Below are 26,272 nucleotides of genomic sequence, written 5' to 3'. Positions count from 1 at the left end.
AAACCTCTCCAAGAGCGGCAAGAAAGTGGAGGCGGAGAGTATCTAACTCAGCACATTTACTCCACAGCAGACATTTTGGTTTCTTGCTGTCGAGAATAAGGCTGCTGTTGCTCCATGTTTTGTCCGAAAAGTGAACAGAAAAAGAAGACCAGCACTTTTTTGGTCGCGTTTAACTTCCTTTATCCTCGACTGGGCCCCAAGCACATGCACATAAATCATTTAAAAACAAAGGGGACAAATATAAAGTTAAGTTTGACATCCCTGACTTAAACTATTTTACATCGTGGGCCACTTTGATGTTAAGTGGGTCGGATCAGTGAAAATCCCCTTTCTGCCGGTGTTTAACCACACATTTAATCCCTGAGAAAACGTGTGCAGTTTAACAGTATGTCTCAGTTTATCTACATGATAAAGAAACACTGCTGTAGTTAACTGAAGGAGTCTATCAGCATGTCTTTTTGGCTAAAATTAAGAGAAATAAATGAGTAAAATGACATAAAACCTTCTTTTAGCTCACTGAGGAGACTTTCCTGTAATTATAAAACTGTAAAAACTGTAAAAATAATACATTTCTATAACAGACAGGGAAAAAACAGGAGCCTACTGTCATTCACTTGTTTTACTATTAATTGAATTAATTGTATGAATGGCCATGGGAGAGGTCTTTCTGTATGAAGCTGTATGACTGTATGAATTTTTGCCGTCCTTCATATTTTCCAAAGCCCTCCAGTGGGCCATACTTGAGTCTTTGGTGGGCTTATTCAGGCCCCTGGGCCTTATATTTGACACTCTTGGTCTAAGTCAGCGGTCCCCGACCCCCGGGCCTCGGACCGGTACCGGTCCGTGAGTCGTTTGGTACCGGGCCGCGAGAGTTGAGGCTCAGGTGTGAAATGTATGGTTTTCAGGGTTTTTATCGGTTTTCAACGTTATTTTGTTATCGTTTTTATCGTTAACTCGGTTTTCCTGGGTCTTTTCACGTGTGTTATGAATAAATCTTCTTTTTTTCGGTACCGGCACTAGTTTTATTTTGTTGTATTCATCCGCGACACCTCATTGCCGGTCCGTGAAAATATTGTCGGGCATAAACCGGTCCGTGGCGCAAAAAAGGTTGGGGACCGCTGGTCTAAGTAATCTAAAAAAAAACTGGGCACTGTAGCACATGTTAGATATGTTGGGAACTAACTGCTTGAATTTGGTGCATTGGTAATAACTGCATGCAGCAGGACAGTGAATGAGGGATTGCCCAATATTATAGAAATACAGTGTTCATGGGCTCACTGGTTAAAATGTTTTAGCTCCACTAGCAGCATGGATGAGATCTGCAGTGTTGCTCGATTCCAATAGTCCCAACTAGATGTTTTCAAACAGTGAATTGCTGGAGAGATGAAAGGAATCAAAAAATAGAGAGGTTAAGTTGTAGATTGGCCTGTTGGCCAGCTCATCAGCACAGTAGCTCTGATATGCAGTTGACATTCATTCGTGCTTTAATACCAGTAGCAATTGACAGAAAATAGTGTCATATTATGGGTCACTGCTGAGTCATCCACTGAAATTGAACATCTAGAAAGCCACAAATGACTATTATTTTTATTTATTATTACTTTTTTTTACCACAGCACTTCACTTTGCAAGGCTGGATGTACCTCATCACACCACACACGCCACAGATTGCCACGTATAATACCTGTAATACACGATTTTTACACTCCATTTATACTTTGCAGTAAGAAAATGCTGTGATTTCAGTTGCGAGTCTGCAGAAGCTAAGACGTTATCAGAAGCGTCGGCTCTTTGAAGAAGCTCTGGAATGAGCTGACAGCTATTTTTGGTATCAGCTTGTAGCTCCTCACTAAACTCACAGCATTTCCTGTTTACCTGTGACCTCTGGAGTATGATGAGGGCCCTGTGAAGTGAAGCAATCTGATTTCATCAGGAAAGAAAAACACATTTTTTTCCCCCTTTAAATTTACAACTTTAACCCCTTAATGCCTCGAGTATCATATTTCATACATTCAGTTTTTGTGAATTTTTGACACTTCTGCATCATCAGTGTGATTTTTTTATCCACCGAAAAACCTAAATTAATGAATTTTTAAGTCATACATTGCAAAAAAAGCCAGATGTAGCAAATATGATACAAATTAAAACTCATATATGCAAATTAACGGGTTTTTTAACTACAAGCGTTGTTCACCCAGTCTCACACACATTCAGCCTCTGTTTCTATACCAAAACAATCACGCACACGGTCATCCTCCGATTGGGGGAAACTCTGGGCATCGAGCCACCAGACAACCCGCTGTACCTCCCGAGCCACAATAATGATGTCAGTGGGACAGAATTTAAACATGGAGGCTAAACTAGTGTTTTACATCATAACCTGCACTTAACTACGCAAGCGTTCCCTTTACGCCTGCGGTACACAGCTGCTAGAATTGCTTCAGATTCAGTCTGGACCCATGCAGAAAAAAAGGAAAGAGAGTTGTACAGCGCATTCGCTACACAGCCAGCAGGTGTTTAATGCATTGCTGGTTTTGGTTTCTTTACAGAATTTGCTGACAATCAGCAAAACACTGACTTTCACCAGCTTTACTCCACTTTAAAGCAAATCAAGAGCTGAACCGAAGCACTCAGTCCACTTAGTGCACACAGACTGCACATCATTCACAACACTGGAACCGCAGCGATTTAAATAGCTGTCTTGAGGTGACAAGCAGATCGCGCGTGTTTCAGAGTCAGTATAGATTGATACGTTTGAAAAAGTCTGCTGATAGAGTGGCAGCAGGCCATGAGCATCAAAAACGCCTCTAAATGCGTTTCCTATGCGTGCTGGCCTTTAGAGAGAACGACGCCTGCAGGCCTGTGTGCGGCTGTAACACACTAACTTTATCACTCAGCAACTCCAGATAAGACAAAGCGGTCTGACCCAGAGCTGTACATCTCAAACACGCACACACAGTTTGTTGAGTGTGAGACAGCGGAGACAGAGACGTAAGCACCTTCTATGTGACTCCAGCTTGTTTTGTCACCGATAAAAGTGTAACAAGGCAAAAGGTCGTCCTCACAGCCCCGAGCAGACAGTAAAGCTGCTGTGTCACTTTCAATAAAGCCCAAATAAAACTAGCGGTTACAGCCAATGCACGGAGCGCAGACAGCGAGCCCAGCTGGTGATGCCGATGCCGTGAGACATTCCCTCTGTTGACAATATGGTTAGCGATCATTCATGACATTCTGCTGAACCATTGAGCGTCATTGACAAGCTGTCTGGCCCTTCACAGCATATCTGTAGACGTTTATTGGACAAATGGTTTCTCTAGCCGGTCTGTTTCTCACAAAATGTTCTTTAAAATATAGCAAGTGGCTGTTGAAAGGAGTCTATTTGTTTTTGTTCCTGCGAGACGGGAGAATAAAAGATGAACTTGGAAAAAAAAGCAAAGGCTGCTCCGGCTAAAGACAGCAGAAAAAAAATATCTGCCAGACATGATTCATCTCGGGAAGTTTCATATGAAACTCACTGTTTTGTAAAATGCTTGTCTTTTAAGCCTTTTAAGACATAACGTAATGTTATGATGCCTTCTGATGATGATTTTGGGGATGTAAAACGTTAGGAAGAGAGACAAAGACGATGATAAAAATGTCCTCCATCACTTTCACTGTAATAACTTGCATATCTTCTATGCACTCGTGGTGACTGGTCGTTGCCTATAAAGAAAACATTTCTTGTGCAACCCGCTGGTGTTGATCTGTGTGTGTTTAATGTACTGCATGTTGTTAAAAGGGAGAAGAACTGCTCTGCTGTCTGTGAGGAGTTTCACGTTTGTGTTTGCTGGATGTAATTCAGGAGAAGAGACTCCACAGAGTGCACTTCAGTGGCTCCATTTACAGTCAAGAGGAAAATAATTACATCTTTGCAACGTCTCCAAAAAAAAAAAAAAAAAATGAAAGCGAGCGAGAGAGGGAGATAAGGAAGTTATGCAAAAAGACAATAAATACTTTGGCTTCACTCGGTGCACTACTAAACAGTTAACTGCGGCTTCTTTTTCAGCTGGCAGGTATAAACATTTCTAATGTGATCCGGTTACTCTCTCGGATGTTTTGAGCACATCAGTGACTATTAGATCAGAGAAAACAGGCTGAGGTAAATCAGTTACCATGCAAATATCTCCTGCTCTCCACAGCACGACTACAGAAGTGGAAAACAAGGCTACAGTGCAAAGTTTTTTTTCTTCTTTGCAATATTACTCAGTCAGACCGCTAATAGCAGAAGAAACGGAAACAGGACAAGAGCATGACTAGTAATGAGTAGCAGTTATTTTGTGTTTGCTGTAAAGGTTGTTTGCCATCATATCAAAACTTAAAAATGCAATACTAAATTTAAATGCGGACACGCAGTAGCAGTCATCAAATGAAATCATCAGGTCAGCCAGTGACTATACCCAAATCAGAGTGAACTGAGACGTGCTTTTTTTCCTGAATGGGAGATTTAACATTTTGGTAAGGATTTTATTTAGAAATGTAGTGGTTTACAGATCCTGGGATTTGGTCAGGAAGGGTCTCTGGCTTAAAAAAATGTAAAAAATATCTGCCAACTCAAACACGCAGAGCTACAGTTGCAACCCCTCCCAAGAAGGGGCAGATATACCAGATATATCAGGTTAATTACTCAGTGCAGCAGAAAGGCTCAGGAATGCTTCAGAGAACATGAAAAAGAGCCCCAGGAGTTGACCTTGACAACCAGCTTGACAATTTCGGAGATTCGATTCAGTTCAATTCAATTTTATTCATATAGTGCGAAATCACAACAGCAATCGCATCAAGGTGCTTTATATTGAAAGGTAAAGACAATCAAATGACCCCGTGAGCAAGCACTTGGCGACAGTGGGGAGAAAAAACTCTCTCTTAACAGGAAGAAACCACAAGAAGGACGAGGTGCAGGGAGGGGCGGCCATGTGCCATGAATGGTTTGGGGTGAGGGGGACGATGGAGAGCCAGAAATTAATAATAACTTATGATTAAATGCCGAGTGCAGAGAAACGGTGAGTGAAGAAGAAACACTGGGAATCATGGGAATCTCCCAACAGCTTAGACCTATTGCAGCGTAACTAAGCGAGGATTCAGGGTCACCTGATCCAGCCCTGACTGTATGTTTTATCAGAAAGGAAAGTTTTAGGCCGGATCTTAGTAGTCGACAGGGTGTCCAAACTGTGAGCTGGTGACAGCTGAAGGCTCTGCCTCCCATTCTATTTTTAAATATCCACGAACTACAAATCACACATGAGACGATAACGATCCCAGTCCCAATTATCCCAATGCAACTGAGCATCTACACAATGCAACAGGAAAAATCTGATGCAGGAAGGCCCCGGCACCCAAAGAATCCACTGTTCACATCCCGCTGCTCAGGACCACAGAGGACGTGTCCATGCTGCAGCAGGTCAGCTGTGTCAACAGTGTAAGGAAATCAACAATATTAGACCCGCGGCTTTGCGGTGGCTGATTGGTGTTTATAGTTTATGGAAAAGTTAAAGCCTGTTAATTAAATGCATTCTCACCCAAGAGAGCTGAAGATGATGAACTGGGCTGAAAAGCAAAAAGGGAAGCTAATATATCTGAGCTGGACAATGTACTGCATTATTACGGCTTTATCGTCTTTGTATTTTATTGCATTGTTATGCAGTATATACACACACTACAAGTTTACAACAAGCTTTAGTAAAACAACAGCCCCTCTTTCCTGCATCCCACACACACTTGCTCATTCTCTCTCTTGCACTCTCTCTTAACATCTCCCTTACTCTTAGAGCCAAAATCAATATAAACAATGTGACAATATCAGCCTCAGACGCCAGCGGCACCTCGAAGAAGAAAGGCACACCATTACAACAACGTTTTAAACATGTCTCCCACCGATTCTGGGGGTTACCGCGGCTTTAATCCGAATAATCATCTTCCCGAGTTGTCTACCAGATGCAGAAATCAATGATTTTGTAAAATCATTGATTTTCAGCTCGGCTTGTTTATAAAGCTGCATGTTTTTCTCTCAGGAGAACATTCGCGCTCGAGTTTGTGCGAGTTTTCTTGCAGTTAAAAGCAGTGATTTGTTTTGCCCTCAATATAGCAAAATAAAATGTACATCCTTCAGTTCTCAAACTGAGATCTGGTGGACACAATACATTCGAATGCCGTCTTGGAGTCTGGAGGATTATTTACAAGCCAAGTTGTCATAATTTCATTGTTCAGCTCACCTCCCCTTTTTGTCACACTGCCAAGTGCAATGCAAGAATGAACGTTCCCTGTATTACGTTACATTGAAAACATGCGACGGACACATTACTGTTACATTCTTTCAATATGAGAGAGGGTTACATCAGTTCACATACAACCAGTTACATCAAAGTAGCTCTTAAATTAGCGGTAGCTGTTTGTGTCAGAGCTGTTCCAGTTATTATTTTGAAATATCCTTTTCTTAATCTGACCCTCATGCATCAAGCTGGGATATTGAGGTTTCAGTGAAGCCAGATGAAAGCCAAGAGAACACTAATGAAATCAAACCATTAGTGGTGCAATTCCTGGTAATATTTTGTTAAGCGTCGGAGTTCAGGAACTGACGAGACCAAACTCCGAAGCTGTAGATATTCAAAGAAATGTTCACTTTGGATGTTAGATATCAAAGACACGTCCTGAAAAGTCATTTAAGCTGCTTCTTTAACAGAAAGGTCAGACGTTATTTTACTTGACATTTTCTTTGGCCAAAGCTTAAAGCCAGTTTATCTGGTTTAAACAAAAAAAAAAACAAACAGACTACACTCTGTCAAAGATTTCAGTATATTCATATATTTCTTTACATAATACCACATAAATCATGTTAAGTATTATAAGGTGGGAAGTGTAGAGAAGAAACTAGAAAATAACACTAATGAAGAACTGGACATTGTAGAGTGCCGTGGGAAAGTATCTGCCCACTTCCTGATTTCTTATTTTTTTCATATTAGTCACACTTCAATGTTTCAGATCATCAAACAATTGTTAATTTTAGCCAAAGATAACCCAAGGAAATACAAAATGCTTTTTTTAAATGATGATTTCATTTATTAAGGGAAAAATCTATCCCAACCTACACGGCCCTGTGTGAAAAAGTGATTGCCCCCTAAACCTAATAACTGGTTGCGCCATGCTTGGCAGCAAGAATTGCAAACAAGTGTTTGCGATAACTGGAAATGACTTTCAAATCACTGTGGAGGAATTTTGTTTGCATAATTGTTTTAATTCAGCAACATTGGAGGGTTTTCGAGCATGAACGGTCTGTTTAAGGTCATGCCACAACATCTCAGTTTGATTTAAATCCAGGCTTTGACGAGGCCACTCCAAAACCTTCATGTTGTTTTTTTCTGAGCCATTCAGAGGTGGACTTGCTGGAGAGGTTTTAGATCATTGTCCTGCTGCATAACCCAAGGTCTCTTGAACTGATGTTCGGATATTCTTCTTCGGGATTTTCTGGTAGAGAGCAGAATTCGTGTTTCCATCAATTACAGCAAGTCGTCCTGAAGCAGCAAAGCAGCCCCAGAAAGTCAAACTACCACCACCATGTTTGACTGTAGCTATGATGATCTGTTTATGACACGCTGTGTTAGTTTAACAGCAGATGTAACAGGACACAAAAGGTTCAGCTTTTGTCTTGTCAGTCCAGAGTATTTTCCCAATAGAATCGTGAACTTTGACCTTAACTGACACATATGAAGCATGCAGTTCTTTAGACATCTTTAGGCATTGGTTTGTGACCTCATGGATGAGTCATCTATGCACTCTTACTTCAGTTGGCTAGTGACTCCTGGGAAGGTTCACCAAGTTTTCTCGCTGTAGTCACTGGAGTCCCAAATCCTTAGACTTTGTAACCCTTTGTAGGCTTTGTACTTCACTTTGACAGGCAGATTCTATTTAAGTGATTTTTTTTAATTCAACAGATCTGGCAGTTATCAGGCCTGGATGTCGTTAATGAAACTGAACTCAACTTTCAAAAACTGTGGCTGATCACTGGGGTGGGGGAGGTTACTTTTTCACACAGGGCCAAATAGGTTTGGATCGCTACTTTCCTTTCATAAATGAAATCATCATTTAAAAATCCTGCCAGTGCTACCCCTTATCCTCCCAGTAGACACATCTATGGTATCAATTTCAAAATCCTACATTGTCTTGTTTTCAAGCTATCACACTCACAAGAATTTCAGAAAGCTTACTCTGACCTTACTCTAACCTTGAGGTCAGAAGAAAAGATTTTTAGTAGATGCACCTATAGTATCAATTTGAAGCTTCTACGTCGCCTTATTGAAGAGTTATCGCTCCTAACTTAGGTGCCCACGCCGCCTGCCTGCATTTTGTATTTGCTCGGGTCATGTTTGTCTAAAATTAAAATTTGCTTGATGATCTGAAACATATAAGTGTGACAACAATTAACGAATCTGGAAGGGGACAAATACTTTTTACAGCACTGCAAATATCACTGACATAAACACGAGCATCTTCAGTTCACACTTATAGGCCTCTGATATGTGCAGAACACAAGGTTGGAAGCTTCTGCCTTAGACTGCTGAACGAGTAGGTTAAAACATTTTGGACCTTTGTTCTTGTTTTTCTATTGACTAGGTTTACAAAAGACAACAAACACTTTTTGAATGAAATGCCCTTTTAAACGGTTACAGAGAGTTTTTGTCCATATACATTTTTTTTCTTTAAGTCTATAAAATCCCAAAGAGGGTTATCTGCACCCCACGGGAGATTTCTGCAGCAGCAAAAAGGTTCAGGGGAATATTTTGCAATGGTTCAGCTAATCTAAAAATCATCCACATATTTGTGTAAAGGAGGGGAAAAGAGTACAAGTAGGATAACAGTTTGTTTCGCTGGTGATTTGCTTTGGTTTAACTATAACAAACACAATAGTAGCTACATCGGTGCATGCCCTGGCATCACATGTTGCAACTGAAAGCACACGAAAAAGCGCTCGAGCAGAAAAGTCAAACTAAATTGCTCAGATGATAATAACGCTGTTAAAAAGCTGAATATTTGAAACAACACTTTGATTTAAGTGCTCATTTTCTGCAGCACTGGCACACGAGTACCTTGCCCTCCCTTCGTGCTTTGCACCCTCTCACCGCCTCAGAGTACTACAGCTTGTTGCCATGAAAAGCACAGACTGACTTTACTGCATCTTGCAAAGTTTCTATAGCAATAATCACTTTCATATAATTACAAGGGTTAAACATCATCCGGTTAAAATTACCACTTTTGGGTGTCTCAGGTGGTTAGTGATGAAAGTTCGTAGGGGCGTGGGAGGATATTAAAAGGACTGAGAATAATGTGTCTCTAATCTACTCACCAGCTGGAACTCGGAGCGTCTCGTGTAGGCCTCCTGTATGCCGGCGTCTGCCCAGAGCGCGCTCAGCGCCATCACGTACAGCTGGAACTCACTGGGCTCGACCCCCGAAGCGCCTACGCGGCCCTCCCACGACATCACCAGCATGCCCTGCTTCTCATTTTCACAGCTCTGCCAGCTGATACCCAGCTTGTCGCGGGCATCCACCAGCACACGCATGCCCTGCAGACACACACAAGAAGACCAACCGCCTGTCTTAATGTCGCAGATATTTTTCTAACCACACAGATGGGAAGAAAAAAAGGAATCTAGCATTCCTCGTAAACACGGAGTAACTTTAACGCTGAAACTCATGCATTTAAGTCACACTCTAAACGCATGCATGTGTGGCTGCTGGTGGTTTTTTGAGGAGAACCATGTGGGATCTGTGTGGGAGGTCTCTTCCTGAGACTGAATATTCCTCCTTCAGTTCTACTTTTTTCTATTTCTGCCATCTATTCTCTTGAACAGCTACTCCAGATGTCAGATTGAGGTGGTCTGTAACTTTCCGGAACTGATGATGCAGCATTTACGCCCGTTTCACACAGCAACTATAAATATATACTTCTTTTTTCTCTCTCTCTCTCTTTCCAGCCAATTCTTGTGAACAACTGCGAGCATCACCAAAAATGTAAGTTAGCTGTAAAAACCTTTGATTTTTGAATCGGTGAGCTGGCGCCGATCCATTACACCCTCACCGGCTCTTAATAATTCACTGCAAATGTGAGGCGTATTTCACAGCATCTCCGAGTCCAGAGCGGCTGAATTATTAAAGAGTTGTTGCTCATCTGTTTTATGGATCGTCACAATGACTCTGCTGTGAATAATTTAAGAGTGTCTCAGGGGTCAAAGTACGTGTGCTCTGTGTGTGTCTGTCAGTGACTCATGACCCATCTGAATCTTTTGCAATAGTCAAGTTTATTTGTATTGCTTAATCTCACACTGAAGAGGCTTTTACACACCCACAACATCAACATCTCCTGACCCGGCTCAGCGTCGTCTTTATAAATACGGGGCAGACCATGTAAAAACCAGGAAGTCAAAGAGAGAGAGGGCCCCCACCACCCACGCTTTTGAAGATGGCTATAACAAAAAAAGGCAAATGCATAGAGTGAAAAGAAGGTTTGACTAATGTATCTACGATGTATGTCTGTTTCATGTGCGTGTGTGTGTGCAGTCTGACTTGGCTGCCCTCTGTGACTCAGTGTTGTGGAGTGCTTTCAAGTCTGATCCTGTTCAGACTTTTTGTTCAGAAATGCTGTTTTTGTTTTTAGGAATGAGTGAGATGGATGTGAACCTAAACAAGTGAGGAAATCCCACAGTGGTGCTTAAAACAAAGACACACACAAACACACATGCTACATTAATGTGACGAACATGCAGACCCACTACCAGCGTGGACGCAGTGTTCTCAATGCAGAATCACTGCGTGAGCTTTGAGTGAGTCACATCCAGACTGTGATCACTGTCTGCGAGACGACACGAGCCTTATCAATTTACTAATCTGCTGCACTTGTATCGTAATCCTCCATATTCCTGTCTGCGTCTCTTCCTGAGTGCCCGCATGTTTACTCCACTGTCTGCTTCTATGCCGATCAGCTTGTCACTGTCTGTCTGTAACAAGTCAGTTATGTGCGGCTCAGTTTCAAAGCCTCCGAAGAATTCAGATGACTGACGTTGCCTCCGCTTTGCCCAATCTAAGAGGTCAGTACCAGAGGATTGCACACATTCTCTAACGAGAACTAGCTTGCGCGTTATCTGGACGTTCAGATGACGTCAGCTTGTGTGCTATATTTAGCACGTACTGTGCATTTCTGGTCTGCCGCTCATGGGTTAGTGTGAAGCTCAGCTAGAAAAACAGAAACAAAGCAAGCGCTAAACACTGGAAGTCAGGTTTGCTTACTGTTATGAGTCTGAACATGGTGGTAATTACACAGGAATGACAGACAGATGGCTGGCACTGCTGCCTCACAGCGAGGAGGCCCCAGGTTCAAATCCAACAGCTGGGACCTCTGTGGAGTTTTGTGGAGTTATCTCCCTGTGCTTGTGTTGGTTCTCCCTGGGTTAGGTTAATTTGCAATTCTAAATTGGCCGTAGGTGTAATTACGAGTGTGAATGGTTCCAACCACTACCTTCCCCCTAACCCCCTCTGACCCCAAACTGGATAAGTGGAAGGAAAGATGGATGGATGGAAAGGTGTTGCATGGATGTTGTAACTCCTGTTGTAAACTGATTCAGAGTAATTCTAGTTTATCACTGATTATCTGGTTATAAACATTTGAACATATGCATACACAAAGGCCATAAACAGCATTCGCTTTACTTCCCAGGAAGTGCAGGTTGCATACTTCCCAGAACTATGACCCAGTTTTGGACCAGACAACTTCCTTATGTGACTGACATAGGATGCTTCCACACATGCACTGGCTCCCCTGAACTTTTCGAGGCTATACCTGAAAGAGGTGAAAATGCAAAATCCTCCCAGCTCGGCAGCACAAAGTCTGGGCGATCAGTTAAATAATGCCCAGGTTAAATTTATGCAGGAAGCAGTCTAGCGAATTCACAGTGCAGGAGTGGTTGTATTTTGCTGCGAGCCCTGCACGCGCCGCTCAGGCAGCCTGAAGCAAACAGATAGTCAGACTGAATGTGAAGCAGACTCCGAGTGTACAATATCCTTACTTCATTCTCCTGACATCCACGTGTAAAAACAGCTACATAGAGTAGACGGAGGAAATACCAATAAGAAAAGAAAAGGAAAAAACCTGTTTTTTTTTTTACATAGGATATTAGTATTTGAATCTTCTGCTTCCAACCAACTCCAACCAAACTTCACCTCCTCCCTAGCCGTAGAGGGCAACGCCACAGGACGCACAAATTTAAATGAGTAACAGACTTTGATTGAAAAGCTCATTTTATGTGTTACTGGCCCTCAGTATCTGACCACACGGGGCGAAAAAACATTAAAATCTGATGTCTGAGCTGATGGGCTTCTCACAGTCATGGCGTGGTCAGCAGCGTTAGTAGCAGTTGCCTCCGGCAGATGGCTGGAGCTGGCAGGGTTCTGTTTCATTTATAAATGTTGTATTAAAAAGCGGCTCTCTTTCCTGCGTTGATGCAGTCCACCCTGCGAACTGCACTGACCTCCTCCTCCTCTAAAGCGACGCCTGCCTTCTGAGCCCACAGAGCCCAAGTGAATGATGGGACTGTAAGTGACATCAACACCAGCCACAAAACACAACACATGAGCGGGCAGCCGGTGCCAAAATATCTGCTGTGAACCAAACGAGCCAAAAAAGAAGAAAAAAAGAGAGAGAGAAAAGCAGGCGAATACTTCAAAGAAAATCAAGAAAGGCAATGAGAGATAAAAGCTACCAGAGATAAGAGAAGGGAGCAGCCATCACATGCTCAGTTTAGAAAGATTTGCTCTTTTTTTATTGCTGGTATTTATCTTCTATTGTGATGAAGAAATGCAGCTCATAAACTAACAGATCAAGTCAAAAACGACTCAGTGATCGTTTACTTTCTAGTTAAGGCTAACTTAGATCAGAGGGGTTTTTTTTGTTTGTTTCACTTCAGTGTGTGAGGAACATATGGTTCACCTCTGACAATGGTTAAACCACAGATTTATCCACTGCTGGATGAGATAATTACTCAGACCGCACCTGAGCTCCACCTCTCCGCTGTTTATTTCTGCAGGCCTAATTGTGCAGCACACCTGTGCATTCTCTTTCAGCTTTATCCGCCCTTCTTTCCTTCCTTTCCCACTTTGCTCTCTCGCTCCTTATCAATAGGTTCCCATAAAACAGGGGGTTCCCCACTACACCTGGTAGGTGACACTGATCTTCCACCAACAACCGCATCTAGCAAACGATTGGCTGTTTTTCCTTTGTGATGTGGGCATTAATGCCCATTAATTCAACCACTGATGATAAATTAGTTATTATTGTTATTGTATCATCTACATAGAGGCTCAAAGGCCTGTTTCCAGCAGCCATCAGTCCTTCTTCAGTGGCACATTATGTCGCCCAGTGAACGTTTATCACGTTACAGGGCTGATTGATCATCGGTAAAACCTTTTTCCAATTATGTTAGCACAGCTTGTGCTGATTAAAGAAGCCATAAACGTCGAGTATGCGGAGCATCACACAATTTGCCTGCATGAACCTCCAATAAACTCCAGATTTTACAACCACGTGTGCTACTCTCTTAAGCAAACAGCACACTAAAAAGGAGCGTGAATCCGCAACTGAGCAAGAGTGCATCACTTCTCAACCAGAAGCTTTTTTTCTCCAGGATTGTGGCCTTCTGTGCAGAGTTGCAAAGAAAAAGTCACATCCAAAAAGATGGGGAAAAGAGTAGACACTGAACAGAGGATTAAAACAGAAACGATTAATCATTAATGAAAATAACTTCCACTTACAACCCTAATACTAACATTCGCTCTTTATATACTTCAGATGACGAATGACTGCAGCGCTGGTGAGGGAATTACAGATGTTTTAAGCGGGGTAATAGCTGGTAGTTTTGGCCTGGACTATCAGCTCCTACACATCACGCATTGCGTGTGTTTTCCGGAGTTTGGCTGCTGGTAAAGTGTGGGTGTGTGGGAAGATTGTGTTCTTGATCTGGCCCGAGACAGGACGGTCACTGTATACTTGTGTTTGGGGGAGGGTACTGAATACTGTCTTGTCTGTGCAGAAGTGCAGGCTCTTATCATCCTTGTCTGGGCTGTGTGGCACTCAGGGCGGATGTGCTCATCCCTCAGGAATAGTCTGGTATTGTTAGCTGGTGAAGGAGGCCCAGCCATGACAGCAAACAAAGGGACAGGACGCACACACACACACACACATAGACTCACTTCAGGATAAAAATATGCACTATGTCAACAGACCTCTGTGTGTGTTTAAATAAGTGTGTGAACCTTAGTCGCTAATGGCCCAGGGCTGCAGATATAAATTGTTCCCATCATCTTGATTTTCTTCAGAAAAGGTTTTGCCTGACTGTCTTAAAAAATGCAAATCAATCAGATTTATTATAAAAGCGAAGACAAAAGCAACTAATTTAAAAATCTGAATAGTTAGAGCCACAGTGACCTAAAGTGTCAATTACTTGTGAAAACTTTCAAAATGCCCCCTCACTGTTGTCCTTCTCTTATAAAACACGCTTTGGATGTTTAACAAACACGGCAAACATTAGATATGTGGAGGGTGAAGGCCCCCTCGAGCCTCGTCTTTACCTTCAGTATATTCTCATAGATTGTGTCCCGGAAATCCAGAAGTGCCTTCTGATCAAACTCCTGCCCGTTAATGATGCGCATCTGTTTGAGGAATGTGGACTTTCCGCTCTCCCCGGCCCCGAGCAGGAGGATCTTCACCAGTCGCCGAATGGCTCTCCTCTCCCGGGCGATCATCGCGTCTATCTCCCGACTCCTGCGCCTCGCCTCCCGCTCTTGCGCCGCGTCTCTCTCCCGGCTTCTCTCCTTGCTGCCGCCGGGATCCCGGCTGGCCTCGGCCGGGAGCAGACAGCGGCTCAGGGTGCGGACCACTCCCGACATGGCGAGTCGTGGGAAAAGTTTACCGAAACTCCAGTGGGAAAATGTTCATTATAGGATTGTGACCCCCCACCCCTTGGATACAAAGTTCACGGATAAACACGATAAAGACGCGTAAAAAAATAAAGTCTACATTTAGTTTGAGAAGCCGTTATCTAGTCTTCAACCGGCAGACAGCCCGTGTCCATCTTGGTTAGACCTCGCCATCCACAGAAATCACTCTGGACACAGAAACAAAGCCAGAAAGCAACAAAAGAAAGTTTAAACGCTCAAATGTTAGAGGCCAGAAAACAAAAACAGAAAGTTGACCTGGAGTCCGTGTGTCCATCCAAAGCGCAACAACTGTAACAACGCTGAGGCTGTGGTATCTGACTCCGTGGGACAGCTATCCAAACTATCCAAACACAGCCAGCGGTTTGTGAACTTGGAAGCTCCTGCGGGCGGCGCTGGGACGGCCAGACTGCTGAGGGGGGGCGCCGCTACTGATGATGCCCGACAGGGGGCGTTAGCAGACGGAAGGAAATACATATAGAAGGAAAACAGAAACATTTAGCGCTGCTGGTGATGTTTTCTCCTGCTGTTCGTGTGTGTGTGTGCGTCATCACTGGGAAATGTGGTCCTGCTCGGTTTGAGCACTTTTACAGCTCTGTTTGTGGATGGTTTATTGTCAGCGTCACACAGACTTTACATGTGGTCACAAAAGTTTACAGGCCAAGGTCAAAGATACCTGTGGCCCATTAGCACTGAGTAAAGTGGGGCACCCAAGGGGCTATTGGCTCGTGCACTTTATACCCCTGTTGCACACCCTGTTTAATTTTTAAGTGTGTATGAAGCAGGAGGTACAAAAGTCCACTTTACCTTCGTGGCATAGCTGATGCTGTTTGTGAGCGTGGGTCTGCAGGCATTAGTGTAGCAAAGATATGAGACAGAGGCAGTTTGAGTACTAGATCAGGGGTGTCAAACATAAGGCATGGGGGCCAGAATCAGCCCACCAAAGGCTCCAATCTGGCTTGCTGGGCGACTTTGGCAAATTAAATTTTGGACATTTATCTTTGTTTTCATCATTTTTGCAGCTTTTCTCCTGAAGTCCTCACCAGTGGAAATTCATACTACACTGAAGTAAATAAGTAACAGGTAAAGAATTAAATGACAGAAAGTTAATGTTTTTTCACTGCCAGACAGTCTGGGCTCTCTGTCATTTTACATGTTTGTTTTTCAGAATTTAAGCCGAAGAGTTGTGCTGACAGACGTCTTTCATTTACTGCTGAAGCATTTCTGTATCAAGTAGAAAAACTGCTCTTCTTTTTCTTCAATTAAAATATCTCTAGGATTAAATGTGTAGTTAAATTTCTTTACACTGACAAACAGGTGAGTTTCACTGGTCCAGCCCACTTAAGAACAAAGTGGGTCGTAAGTGGCTCATGATGTAAAATAACATTGCAACACTGCAAGCTACCTTCACAAAAAGGACACTGAATGCTGCACTAAGTATTGAGTACTCATGTTAACATGTAATGAGGTATTAATGATACTGAATACTCTTGAGTCGGAGTGTTGCCAAGGAATACTGTGGCTTGTGTGACTGCACACACCAAGATGATCTACAGTTTTATACAGCTACACATTTTCTCTTTTAAAATGTTCGCTCCCAAATCCTGAAAGAAAGTCACACTGGCTAATCAAAATGTTTAAAATGATTGAAAAAAAATCACAATAAAAGTATAAAGTTCTTGCTGCATCCACATTTTAAATGAAACAATTAAGTTTAGTGCATTAGTTTGCAGTAGTCTCATGATTTTTCTGAGCTTATGCAGCTTAGATCCATCTCAAGATATTCAAACGATTTTCTTTAGTTGAATTAGTCCAATCAGATTTCCGATTCGTGGTCTGTAATTTGTCAGTTATAGCTCAGACCAGAAATCGGTCTTTACTGACACTGATTTTTATCCATATTGCTGCAGTGCATCATAAAGGTCATGATTTCAGCTTTTCCATTTCCAACAATTTATTTTGTTTTACTTTCACGTCTTTAAGAAGCTCACAGTTTTTACAATTTTGATCTAAATATTTTCCCAAGAGCCTCGAAATCTGACCATGTGTTTAGTGATCAATGGAATTTCAAACAAACACAACAAGCAGACAAACCTTGCATTTTTCTATATTGTGTGTAATTGAGTTGGACACAATCCACCTACTGGATATTACCAATTTAACTTCTTACTGTATGTGTAAACCAGGCCATCCCTCTATTTTCTTTACTTCTTATTCTTTTTAGGGTTACGGGATGAGAGGTGTGTGGCTTACCCCAGCTGTCATGGAGTGAGAGTGGGGTACACCCAGGACAGGTTGCCAGTCCACCAAAGGACTCATTCATGCTCACATTCGCATGCACAGCTAATTGAGAATCACTAGTTAACCTAACATGCATGACAAGGTGCTGGCCAGACAGTGGATTCAAACTCAAGACCTGCAGCACCAGACCCTGCTGCCCCTAAACAGATTAACAGATTTTGCCTCATTTAAACACATCAAACCACAATATTTGAGTAGCACCCAAGAGTTAGGGTCCCCTGTTCCCTTTATGCTCTCAGAGACATGGGGAGAACATGCAGACTGCACACAACATCTCCTGTGACTTTTCTGTGTGGACCTGTGTGGGTACTCTGGTTTCCTTCCATAGTGCAAAGAGTGATTGTTAGACTTATTGGTGATTCTGAATTGGCCGAAGGTGTGAGTGTGAATGGTTATCTGCCTGCGACAGACTGACAAGCTCTCCAGGGTGTACCCATGACAGCTGGAATATACGCCAGCCCACCATGACCCTGAATTGGATGAGTGGATGAAAATGGGTGGAAATTAAAATACATCTGCAAGCCTGACTACACTGGAAAACTGAAAAAAGAGGACGTATGACTCTGGCACTGTGTTGTTATATAATAATTTAAATCAAAATGTTGTTGCGATATGTCAAATCAGAGTTAAAGCACCATTATATGTTGAAAAATCAAACAAGATGTGTAAATACAACACAAACTAGTTTAAATGTTAAACTAATTAGTGTACAGCTTAACCTGTGCAAACGCATGTAGTCCAAATCTGTGCCATTTACTGGGAGAGAGTGAAGTAATGAAGAATGAAGTCTGATGTGCCGGCATGCAGAGAAGACTGGGGCTACAAAGTGTAGTTTCCAGCAAATTTGTGTAAATATGTGAGCGAGTGAAACTCACACTGAAACAAGTTCAGTTTAATAAAAGTAGTTACAGAGTAGTTACAAGACAGCCTGTCTTTGTCTTCAACACACTTCCTCGGGCTGCATGCCTTCGCCTCATTCACTCTCTCCACTCTTTCACTTCTTCTCTGTTGAGCAAGCCAAAGCGTAGCATCCATGCCTGGACCAGCCAGGCCAAGCCTCTCGCTCAGCCAAACCAACAGGAGACCCTCTGCTCCACAGTGTCCCTGCCAGCTTGTCTGAGTGTAATCATCCACGGGATCCAGGTTGTTTCAGGGCTAGTTTCACTACAAGAATAATCTCTCTCACACACACGCCAGTTGGGTCTGCGGACCTCCAGCACCGTTGGAGACGTCTTTCTGCCCACCAACTGTCCGCCGTTACCAAGACGGTGATGTGAGTCAAAAGGAAGTGGACTCAGCCGAAACCAGCCAGCTGGACGAAGCAGCAAACGCGGAGGTGGGGGCGGGCTGCGAGGAGGAGTGAGGTCCAACAGAGAGAGTCCATTTGGACGAGCTGATAGTGTTCGCAGCCACAGTTTAAATTTGATTTCATTTGTGTTGTTTTAATTTGGACTGGCATCTCCTCATCCAAATCTTACTGGGACACAGTATCATGGTTTTACAGCCCATAAAGCATCATACATTCCCTCCTATGAAACATTTTACTTGGCTGACTTCAAAGCAAATCCATCTTTATTTATATAGTTTGTAAAGATTTAAGGAAATCCAAAAATGTGCTCAGTCTTTACTCATTTCAGATGCCTTCAAAGTTTCAGCTGAAACTCAGTTAGATGTTTAAATAGACACAGGCAGGCGTTTGCTGACATAACTGAGTGATTATTACAAATTGAATATTACACTTAAAATTGTAAAAATGTAATGAAATTGAGGTTGTGCAGCAGGCAAAAGCATCGTTAGTTCAACACACTGATATCAGTAAACAGAAGACATTGGTTCACATTGCAGTTTTGTCAAGTCAAGTCAGTTTACCATATTTGCATGTAAAATTATATTATAGTTTATAAGCACATTGCAGGACAATACATTTTAACTTGCAGTTCCTCAAGTGGCCACTTGAATCAGACTCTAAAAGGGAGTCTAGCCTCATTGACTCCTATGTTAAAATGTGCAGGTTTAAAGCATTAAAAAGCACATTTAAAGCACATTGGCCTCTATGGAAAGTTTACCCTCTCGTAACAACAAATTCTTTAATAACTCATCTACCTGGATGATTTAGTTAGGGGTGTAGTCATGTAGTCAGATGAATGGAGCCAATTTGAGTCTGCTAAGCCTGAGCTGTGCATGTGCAGTTGGAGCCTTTTGGAATTTCTTTTTTAATAAATTTCAAACAAGGAAAGATCCCGGTTCAGTTTTGGGAAGAGAAATAAACCTCATTAGGGTTGCATCAGGAGGGGTAGCCGGACTTCAAAATACAGTTCAAAACCAAAGGGTGATGACATCCATGTTTTATGCTCTCTATATCTGTGACACACACACCTCTGATTAAATGGGATTAATGGGATGGAAATCACACGATTTTTGGATTTTATAAAGGGAGATTTCTACATGCTAACCTAACTCAAGGGCATTAATATGATTCATACTTTCTGAAAGCATGAGAAGGAGAATTATCTGAAATATCTTGCCAGTGGATTTGTAGTTTGAAAAAAAAAAAGGAATAAAGAGAAACTAAGGATTTGCCAAATGATTAATGGCAGAAACAATTAGAATTTTCAAAGCCAGTGCATGAAAATTGTTAAGCTGAAAGTGAATCTAATTTGCTCATCCATTATCCCTCTTTTAAGTGTGACCAAATGAGCCAAGGCTGTAATAACAGCTCTGCACAGAAAAGCAAAAGTGAAGCATAAAAAGGTTGTTTTTGAGTTTGCAAATAGAAAAGTTATATTTACTTGACATCCTCTTTGATCCACTATGCAAACACGTCTAGTGGTTGGTTTTTATGATCCATGCTTCTGTTTTACATGCTGCTTGTGCTTCATTACAATGTCTAATAGTATTTCTTTTTTAGTCTTTTGGTCCATGAACCTGGAATCGAGGCTATCTTAATAACCCAAATCTATATCGTCTTACATTTTTATCTCCATATTTCCTCGTATCAAATGTCATAGCTGTCTACTTGTCTGCCTTTGTTGTACCTTCAAAAGAAGACAGCACTTAATACTGCACTGATTGCAATCTACTTTTGAGGGGATAAAAATGCCCTTTGTGCCTTTGATTTGAGATAGAAGCTGTTTGAAAATGTAAGGAACACTTTTTCATGTGGAAACGTCCTGTTGCAGTTCTAACTTCCTCTGGACAGAGGGCACTGTTAGATCAGATTTTAAAAACACATTTTTAAAATATCCAGTCATTCCTCACTTCAAAATCCCCCCTTTATCCCTCAATTTAAACAGGAGACGAAGGAAGAGGGGCCAAATAAAATGCATGGTCAGCAAACAAGGTATCAGAGGCTGTGTGGGTAACGTGTGGTCTTTATTCACTCAGCTGTTGGGTTTGGAGTTGTGGAAGACGTGACTGTGCACACATGGACACACGCTCTCTCATTCCCGAGAGCAAGTTATTCTATTAAAATGTCTCCCTAATTTAAAGCGCATCTGCAGCAGAGTACTGAGCCAGAGCTGTGTGTGTCTACACATTTTATTTGTGTGTATGAGGAAAAGAGCGAGAGAGAAAGATGCCAGCGCAAGATTAAAATTCATCCAGATAGCAACATACTCTTCTCATGTAATTAGCCTAAAAGCCTTTTCATCAGGTTTGGCACAACGCTCACTCTCTCACACACGCGCGCGCACACACCAACACATACTAATGGACACCAGAGTCTGCTTATACCCACTAATATTCCACATTCACCTCTTAACACCACCGCAAATGGCATGTGTGTGATGGCACCACTGCCTTGTGTGTGTGTTTTGTGTTTTACGAGTTATTTATATGCTAATGAATCTGGAAGGGCACGTTGAGTGGTGTGTGTGTGTTTGGTGTGTGCGTGGAGGAGAAGAAGAAGAAGGAAGGAGTTGCTACAGCTGAAGAACAGGGGAGGTAGGAGGAGAGGTAGAGGAGAACCTTGAAGACGTATGTTGCTTTTTTGTTGTAAGACATAACAACACGACTGCAGCTCCATCCTGAACTATGTTTACCCCCCACATCCTGTTCCCTGTTATTCCCACTTTACTCTGATGAAATATTGTTATTCAGGTACACTGTCTGGATGCCTGTCTGACTTGAGGTAGTTTGGCACAAAACACACTTTTTGTACCTGACTGCAATGCCAAATGTAGCTGTAAGCAGTGATTGACGGGCCCACAGTGCAACAGGCTTCTCTTCTTCCCTCTCTAATGGCAGAGCTGTGCTCGCTCCTCGATGTCAGCGAGAGGAGGCACAGTGGGTTGAGTGGCAGTGTACGGCAACTTCTAGGGCTGGTGTATTACACCGGCTTACACACCTTATTTTGCATAGGTTTGTCATTTTTGGTGTATCCCCACCCCCACCCCCATCCTTTACAAAACCATGTTAGTATCTGAGATCTGGGATTAGAGTGACAACAGTGCAACAAGGTTCTGCTGGGCAGTAACACAAGCCGTTCAAAGACCTCACAGCCAGCAGTTTATCCACATGAATCTTTTAGTTGCTATGCTCCAAGGTTTTCTAATTTATGACATTCTTCATGTAGCCACCAGATGTCCTCAGATTTCCTCTCCTGTCCAGTCCATAGACTGTATATAAAATATGGATACAGCCACATGACCCTTTCTTTGATCATTATGACCTTAAAACCTGCTTTATCTTCCATTTTACTCCAACTGGAACCATGATTTTTCAAATGAATTTCATGTTTTATTCAGTAAGACTACTTATTGAATACAAAATGTAATTGCTACTTGAACCCATGAGTTGGGATCATAAAAATGAATGAAATGTTTAGTGAGATGATGAATAAAGCAAGCAGTGGAGTCATATCTTATAGAGTTCTTTACAATTGGACTTGTTTTTGCAACCAGAGGAGTCGCCCCTACTGGGTATTTGAGAAAATGCAGCTTTAAGGAAATTTGCATATATATTTAGTCATAATTCAATGACTGGATTATTGTATCACCTCGATTCTTTTTTTGTTTTCAGTCATTCTGTTGTAGATTTGCTGCCCTGTTTGGGATCATTGTCCTGTTGCATGACCCAATTTTAGCCAAGCTTTAGCTGTCAGACAGATGGCCTCACTTTTGACTCTAGAATATGTTTGTACACAGTGTATTCATGGTCCAGTCAATGACTGCAAGGTTTCCGGGTCCTGTGGCTGCAAAACAAGTCCAAATCATCATACCTGCTCTCCTGTGCTTGACAGTTGGTTTTAAGTGTTTGAGCTGTTATGCTGTGTTTAGTTTTCACCAGGTGCCATCTGTCCAAACCACTTATTCCAGAAATCCTGTCATTTGTTAAGATGCAACTTTGCAAAGCTAGCATGTGTTGACAATCTGTGATGGACTGGTAACCTGTCCAAAGCATATCACACCTTTAGCCCCATGACAGCTGTGACAGGGTAACCCTAAATTGGATACATTAAGAAAATAGATGGATAAACAAAAGTCAAAGAAGATGACAGATGGTAAAACTATGGGGAAAGATAGACGAGCTAAATAAGTCAGCTTTCTTAATGGTCAGACTTAAGAAATCCAACCAGAGGTTTTAGCAAGCAATAGAAGGGTAATGTGGTTACACTGCCAGAATCCTTTTTTTTTTTTTTTTTTTTTAGCTCATTTTCATCGACCCATGCTCAGCCACCTCCTTCAGGGGGTACACAGAGGTGTTCCCAAGCCAGCTAGGCAACATAATCTTTGGTTGGACATGCCTTAAGCACTTTACCTAGAAAGTGTGGGAAAGCATCATAGTCAGACATCCAACCCACCTCAACTGGCTCCTTTTGAGGTGGAGCCTCTCCTGAATGACTGAGCTCCTCACCCTGTCTGAAAAAGCCTCGACACTCATTGGATGAAGCTCATTTCTATTAGCAGCTTTTCGTCATAGGTGAGGGTGAGAACACAGATTGACCAGAAAGTCAGCAGATCCACTTTCACACCCAGCTCTCCCTTTACCATATCAGACTTGCACACCATCAGCATTACAGCACACTCTGTACCCACTACACTCTCATCTCATCTGTAAGCAAGACCCCGAAATACTTGATCTCCTCCGTGGCCTCAGACTAAAAGATGCTATTTTACATCCAAGCTGCATCATTCTCAGCAGCAAATCCCCCCAATACAAGCTGGAGACCATTTTTCAACGAAGCAAACAGAACCACATCATCTGCAAAAAAGCAAAGATGAAATCCTGGGATTGTCAAAGTCCCACCCACCACCCTTTGACTGCACCTAGAAATGTATTCACAAATTTAATTTATGAATAAATATCACAAAATTTTATTATAAGAGCTCAAAACAACCCCCTGACATGCTATCATAACCATACAGAAAGCCACAGGAAACCATGTGTACGCTGAGTTTTGACTCATTAAAATGTTATAATGGAGTACAATAATATGTATTTTAAAGTCAAATGACCTCTTTAGACAACAAACCCTTTATGACATTTAAGTTACAAAAACACATTCAGCTTATAAAATAATCATTATTTGCTTTAAAAAAGTGTTTCTAGTCATACAAAGCTTTATTTTAGGCAGTTACTACAGAGTCTGACCCCTATATTTATACTTGACGCTAATAATCCAATCTTTTCCAGGCTGCCAGCAGGTGCCGGCCCATTTATTGTTCACACAGGAGCCACGACTCTAGCTGACTCTTTGCATTAATACCAGGTATCTGAAAACTTCGACACCTGCCAGCTCTTCAATGTCTGCAAGCCAGAGTATTCTATTTTCCATCCAAGGCATTAAGGTAGCAATCTCATTCAGACTGAACTTGCCTTGATTGAACAGTACACTGAGTTCTTGTGTGGCTGAATGCGAGGTCAGAGCCTTGTATGGTTACTATGCAATTTCCTTTGTGACTCGGCTGTAGTTATATATTTGACACTGCTCAAAAAAGATAGAATATTTTTTAAGAAATTAAAGGAAAACAATAACAATGTGACTTACCGATGATGTCAAGTGTTTTTCAAGAAATTAATTTTATAGAAACAAACACTTGTGAGTGGTGAGAGACATCTCTGTGGAGTACGCTCACAGTGTTTCCACTTACTTTGATAGATTGGAGTAAACTCTTTGGGACTAAAGTGCAACTTTGTGAAATCAACATCATGCTCCTTTTTGTTGCCGCTTTATTGCCTTGTCATCTGGGCAAGAGTGAGCGAGGCTGGGCGTGAGTAGAGTTAACACTTCCTAATTTTCTCCTTCAAAGAAGTGGGACAAGAGCCATCAGAGCCACATATTCGCCATCTTGTCTCTAGCTGAATTGGTGGACTTTCAGCTTTGAAAAACGAAAGATAAATTGTGTGAAAATGAATTCTGCAGTAATTCTCATGTCATTTAATTTGTAAATCTTCTAAATCACAATCTTTGAAGGATTCATATTTGATAGATTTTGTACAAAGTGGAGTTTATTTCATCATCCACATAGCCGCTTCATCCTGAGCCTGAGATCCATTCAGTGTGTCTGCGGAGCCTCCAATATTAAATTGGTTTATTAAGGGTGTAACGCAAGATAGTCTTTCAAGGAAAAGGTTGTACTTTAGGTAATTTTGCTCTTTTCTATTTTCTTCTTCAGACCGAGGCATTTTTCACTTTTCAAGTTATGTAGAAAGCTTTGTTATGCACAGAGCAGATTGAAGGTTTTCCTGAATGGTAAGCATCTCTGCAGCAGTCAGACTTAAATCACAAGCTTTTTTTATTTAAATAAATCTCGTATTTATTTCTTTTTAAAAATTTCTTTAGGATAGCACATGTGCAATGTTTGATTGACATTTCCCTCACAGTCTTATAGACTTTCTTGCATATGATAGAAATTGTTCCCTATAGTTTATCGAACCAAATAATGTGTTTTAGGATGAGTCTCTTCATGATTGATGACATAAAGTCACTGACTTCACACTCTTTACCGTACATGTGTTACTTTGAATTACAGGTGTTCTAAGATACACTTCATTAAATCATTAAAACTTGGTCATCGAAACAAGTTAAAGAAAATAAACCTTCACTGCTAACCTGCAGACCTGCTTACATGACAGCTAACCTAACAAAATGAGAGACGATCAGAAAGGAACCCACTCAAGCATACATACTTTAGTGGTGGAAAAAACCATAAACTGTTAAGAAGAATGTTAACAACACAGTCTTGAGACAGGGTTTTGGATCCAAATGGACAACTATTGCAAAGGAAAGAGCTACAGCACTGAAAACTACCTTGGGCTTTAGGCTTGTTATCTGGCTAAGCCTCGGGTTAGACGTTTATGGTATTTGATGCATTTAAATCAGCTGCTAATATTTTCAGAAGCATTGTGAAAGAGATTAGAAGGGCAGGAAAATAGCACACCATCACCTCCCAATTTCACCTGCAGACTGAAGTGCATCTGAAAATATTCTGCAATACTAAATCCACACAATCCAAAGGGTTTATTGAACAAGGGCTGGTACAATATTCAGTTGCTCTTTGGACACAGGGGGAAGGAGGGGTATCTGTATTTCAAATTTAGCTTGTTCATCCCAAAATGTGATGAGAATGAAGAAAAGTATTGCACCATAGCAACTACAAAGAACAAAAACAGTCCTTTTAGAGAGACAGAAAAAGTAGTAATAGGTCACTTTATCTGTGGAGGAAGGGAATCCCTTCTGTCTGGTAGCATCTCTCAAAAAATGAGCAAAATTCTGCCTGGTGCAAACACCATATCCCTGCAGCCCAGGGTCAGCGGCTGCTACAGACAGGTTGGTATATTTCTGTTCCCTTGGGAGTAAACCAGCTGTCACAGATGTTATCCAGGATGTGGGAAGAGGCAGAAAAAAGTCTTCTCACAGCGACTAAAACCTAAGAGGCACTGCTGTACAGAAACTCTGTGATGCGGGAAGAAATGGGAGATCATGCCAGTGTCTGGACAGAGGTGAAACGTTTTATATAAAC

At 41.8% G+C, this 26,272-nt stretch overlaps 1 protein-coding gene across 2 annotated transcripts in view; it reads right to left on the bottom strand.

Annotated features, from left to right (window-relative positions):
* gna12a (guanine nucleotide binding protein (G protein) alpha 12a) overlaps positions 1-15,411 on the bottom strand; it is a 29,001-nt gene extending 13,590 nt beyond the window's left edge. The window contains exons 1-2 of one of the 2 annotated variants that reach the window (XM_031729766.2): positions 14,643-15,404; positions 9,371-9,589 (exon numbers count right to left, since the gene is read on the bottom strand). In XM_031729766.2, the coding sequence (XP_031585626.1) occupies positions 9,371-9,589; positions 14,643-14,960 (537 nt within the window). In that variant the 5' untranslated portion in view covers positions 14,961-15,404. Of the gene's footprint in view, positions 1-9,370; positions 9,590-14,642 lie in introns of both variants that reach the window. The other variant, XM_031729767.2, reaches the window with a different exon arrangement.
* Between the last annotated feature and the right edge of the window lie 10,861 nt (positions 15,412-26,272).

Source organism: Oreochromis aureus, linkage group 6 (genome assembly GCF_013358895.1).
Source record: "Oreochromis aureus strain Israel breed Guangdong linkage group 6, ZZ_aureus, whole genome shotgun sequence".
Lineage (NCBI taxonomy): Eukaryota > Metazoa > Chordata > Actinopteri > Cichliformes > Cichlidae > Oreochromis > Oreochromis aureus.
Note: the sequence above shows the minus strand (reverse complement) of the source record. Positions and strands in the feature narration are given on the sequence as shown.